At 50.8% G+C, this 3,664-nt stretch overlaps 1 protein-coding gene across 2 annotated transcripts; it reads left to right on the forward strand.

Annotated features, from left to right (window-relative positions):
- Positions 1–654: 654 nt before the first annotated feature.
- LOC112874810 (UV-stimulated scaffold protein A homolog) lies at positions 655–3,239 on the forward strand. 2 transcript variants are annotated; one of them, XM_025938359.1, is made up of 2 exons: positions 655–1,038; positions 1,152–3,239. In XM_025938359.1, exons 1-2 carry the CDS (start codon positions 760–762, stop codon positions 3,015–3,017), a joined length of 2,145 nt encoding a protein of 714 aa, XP_025794144.1. In that variant the 5' UTR covers positions 655–759; the 3' UTR covers positions 3,018–3,239. The 2 variants fall into 2 exon arrangements, with proteins under 2 accessions (XP_025794144.1, XP_025794153.1); XM_025938368.1 differs by having other exon boundaries at positions 853–1,042.
- Positions 3,240–3,664: the final 425 nt, after the last annotated feature.

Raw genomic sequence — 3,664 nt, forward strand, 5'->3', positions numbered from 1 at the left:
TGCGGTCGAAGAAGCATCACGCTAGCGAGCTATACCTTGTGTCCCGCACGCTTTCGAACGCTGGTTATGGGACCCACCCTCTCTAGCACACATCTACCAATGTTCTGACTGTTGCAACTCTCTCGTACTCTTTTTATTTTTTTTCCTCTCTCAGCTCCATATCAGCTAGCGATTTGAAAAGCTTGTTGGGGGTGGCCTAAGAGACTATGTTTTATGGAAATAGCTCGCCACATGCGCCAAAGAAAAACATAAAACATGTAACCCCTTAATATTCAAGCAGAGCTACTATGGTGGAAAAACAATATGACTAATATATTGCCAAGGTTAGTGTAGGGATACGTCATATTCGAATAAGCCCATAAATATATATATACAAATTTAATGTTATATTTGACATATAATAGTTCAAGTTATAAGCATGATCTTTCTTCATATAAGTTACCAGCAAAGGAATAGAAATAGTATGAAGTCCCGAAAAAGGAACCAACATATAAAATTAAAAAGAACACATAGAAAGCAGATAAAAACTAAGATGTAAGTACAAAGTTGAAGTTCCTCCGAAAAAAAAAACAAATTCTAAGCGATGGAGTTGGAAGAGTTGATAGCCTCAAATGAACCGACAAGCAGAAGGGGTTCGGCTGGGGCCTACAGTCCAGAGCGGAAATCCGGTCCAACATCACGGCTTCACCACCGCCCACAAGTCGCACCCACCGTCGCACGAACGGGTCTCCTTTCCTCCGGTCCCCGCGAATCGCCGCCATGCCGCGCCCGACGGTCTCCTCCTCCTTCGCCGGCCGCCACACGGCGTCGGCGGCGGCGTCCGCCGAACCAGAGCTGGGCTCGAACCCCTCCTCTTCCTTCGCGGCGGCGGCGGATTCCTCCATGGCGTCGCTCATCGAGCGCGCCACCTCCACCACCGCGCCCGCCGTCGACCCCGCCCTCCTCCGCGCCATCAAGTCCTCGGCCCGCGCATCCGACGGTGCCATCCGCGATGCGTTCCGCCTCCTGCTCTCCCTCATGTCGAAGCCCCACTCCCACGTGCGTAAGCCTTCTCCCCATCTCCCTGACTCTCTCCCCCACCGCACCAATCTGCCCCCAATTCCTCCCCAGCCCTAAGGCGCTGACCCCCCCCCCCCCCTCATCCCGCGCAGGTGCGGCTCCTTGCCTTCAGCATCGCCGACGAGCTCTTCATGCGCTCCAAGCTGTTCCGCTCCCTCCTCGCCGACGCGCTCGATGGCTTCCTCCCGCTCGCGGTCGGGTTCCGCCGGGCGCACCCGCTCCCGCCACCGACCGCCTCGGCGGCGCTGCTCCGGAAGGCCGCCGTCCAGGCGCTCGAGCGCTGGCACCACCTCTTCGGCGCGCACTACCGCCAGCTCCGCCTGGCCGTCGAGTACCTCAAGGTGTCCGCCCGCGTCCAGTTCCCTGTCCTACGGGCCACCGTGGAGGCTCGAGCGGCCCGCGAGGCGCGCACGCAGGAGATCCTGGCCGCCAAGGTTGAGCAACTGCGCGGAAACCTCGCGTCAATCAAAGATGAAATCCGGTCGACGATGGATGAGATTCGCAACGGGTTGGAGATCATCCGTGCTGATTATGAAAAATTTGAGGGCTATGGGAATGATGATGATGCAGAGGAGGAGATTGCATCCCTGTCGATGCGCAGTATTAGGATGGCTTCATTGATGGCCGGAGAGTGGGTGCTGGAGACTCAGGAGAATGAGGCAGTTTTTGATGCACTGAGGGAAGCTTACCGACTGCTTGTGTCGAAGCATCTGGTCACTGTTAAGGAATGGATATCTGTGCTTATAAGGGTCGATCTTCCAGATAACAGGTTCAGAGATTCTGCATTGAAGGAGTTCATTGATATTAAGAATGAGATACGAGCAGTGAGAGATCGGTGCACTGAGCTTGGCCTTAACCTTGATAATGTCAGTAGGCGCAAGGGTGACCAAGAGGAAGAGGATGATGAGTTTTGGGTGGAGGGAAACATAGAGGCCCCTAGTCCTGCCAGAGTCCAGAGCAGTGTAGATGCTGCAAGCACCAGCAGGGACACCGGAAAGGGAAAGAGGGTGGTGGGTGGAGAGAAATCTGATATTGGCAAGTCACCAGTTGCCGCTAATGGAACTAGAAATCTCGACCCAGAGAAATCAAAGCTCTTTGCTGAAGCCCCTGTGGTGCCATGGAGCTCTGTCTTGGACCGTTGGGGCTCCAGCGGGGATGCACATGTAAACCAGAGGGGGCTTGAGCTCGACAGTCATTGGGGAAGGGTGGATAATGATGCTGTTATACCTGCAGCAAAGATTGCAGAGTTGAATGTTCATAGCTCAGTTTATAGAGAAGCTCCAGTTGAGATCCTACCATGTCATGCCCCTCTAAAGAAAGGAGGACTTTGCCAGAGAAGGGATCTTAAGGTATGTCCTTTTCATGGGTCGATTGTCCCACGTGATGCTGAAGGAAATCCAATTGAGCAGCACGGTGGTAGTTCTGGTGCCGAAGTAGATCCTGTTGAGCACTGTGACACAACAGGAAATTCAAATGAGCTGAACGGAAACAGTGATGGTGATTATGTGGAGGAGGCCTCTTCTTCAAGAATGACAGATTTAAGTAATGATGACTATGGCAGTACTGTTGGAACTCATGATCTTGGTAAAATTACTGTAGAGCAGTTGGTGAGACAGGCAATTAAAAATGTCCGGAAAAGAGATATGGACCATAAGGCACTGGAAAGAGCACAACGTCAAAGAATCCGTCAGCACAATGAAGACGTTCTGCGGGAGGCAGCTATCGCTTCAACTTCCCACTCTGCAGCAGCCTATGAGCAGCCTCCAGAAGCACGGGGTCGAGGCCGCCGAGGTAAAACAAAGGCACCAACGCTGGCATCAATGCTGAAGAAGAAAATTACCACCAAGGATAGAATTGCAGAGAGGCTTCTGAACACTCGAGCCACGGATGCGACAATAAGAGAGGCTTCTCATATTGAAGATATGAGCTACAGGGAAGCATTTCCAAACCAGTGGTAGCAGAAGCAGCTGAGCTGTTATTGTATAGAGTGGATAAACATGATAAGATACAACCATGTTGGTTAGTGTACGATCATCACCTAAATAATACAGAACCTGTAGCTGCCTAGATCAGCCAAAACTGTCTGTCTGTTTTCTGATATTCAGTTCTTGTACAGTTGTCTGAATTAAGTTCCTTGTACATTTCTTTCCAATGTTTATTTTTGACTGTGTGCTCTCAAATCACTGTTCCATTTCAAAGTGAAATGTTCTGTGTAATCTCAATTCTCAGATCACTGTTCCATTTCGAAGTTACTCTTTTTGCTCAGTAAAACTCAACTATCAGATGGACAAAGTGATTGAATAGCATCACTTGCAAAGCTGTGCTCTAGGCTTGATCTCGTCGAAATAATTCTTGAGCCTGCTGAGGCTATTTTCTGCTTTGTGTTGCCCTTTTCTTTTCACTTTTTGCTGTCCAAGTTACGGTTGCTGCTGGCTAATTTCCGGGTATCCGTTTTCAAGTCGAGCCGGAGACAGACGACGATGCAATCAAGGCGATCATCGAGGTAGAAGGTCAATGCCGAAGTCAATGCAGTCAAGCTGCCATAGACGAAGCGTGCTCCGGGGTTATCAGACCTGGGCGAACACATTGGGGATGAAGGCAGGTA

The sequence above is a fragment of the Panicum hallii genome, chromosome 1 (assembly GCF_002211085.1).
Source record: "Panicum hallii strain FIL2 chromosome 1, PHallii_v3.1, whole genome shotgun sequence".
Classification (NCBI taxonomy): domain Eukaryota; kingdom Viridiplantae; phylum Streptophyta; class Magnoliopsida; order Poales; family Poaceae; genus Panicum; species Panicum hallii.

What these genes read in the sequence shown, in the direction of transcription:
- LOC112874810 (XM_025938359.1), top strand. Translation starts at nt 760, where the DNA reads ATGCCGCGCCCGACGGTCTCCTCCTCCTTCGCCGGCCGCCACACGGCG. An exon ending in TGTCGAAGCCCCACTCCCAC is followed by an intron (nt 1,039 to 1,151) that starts GTGCGTAAGCCT and finishes CATCCCGCGCAG; the next exon opens with GTGCGGCTCCTTGCCTTCAG.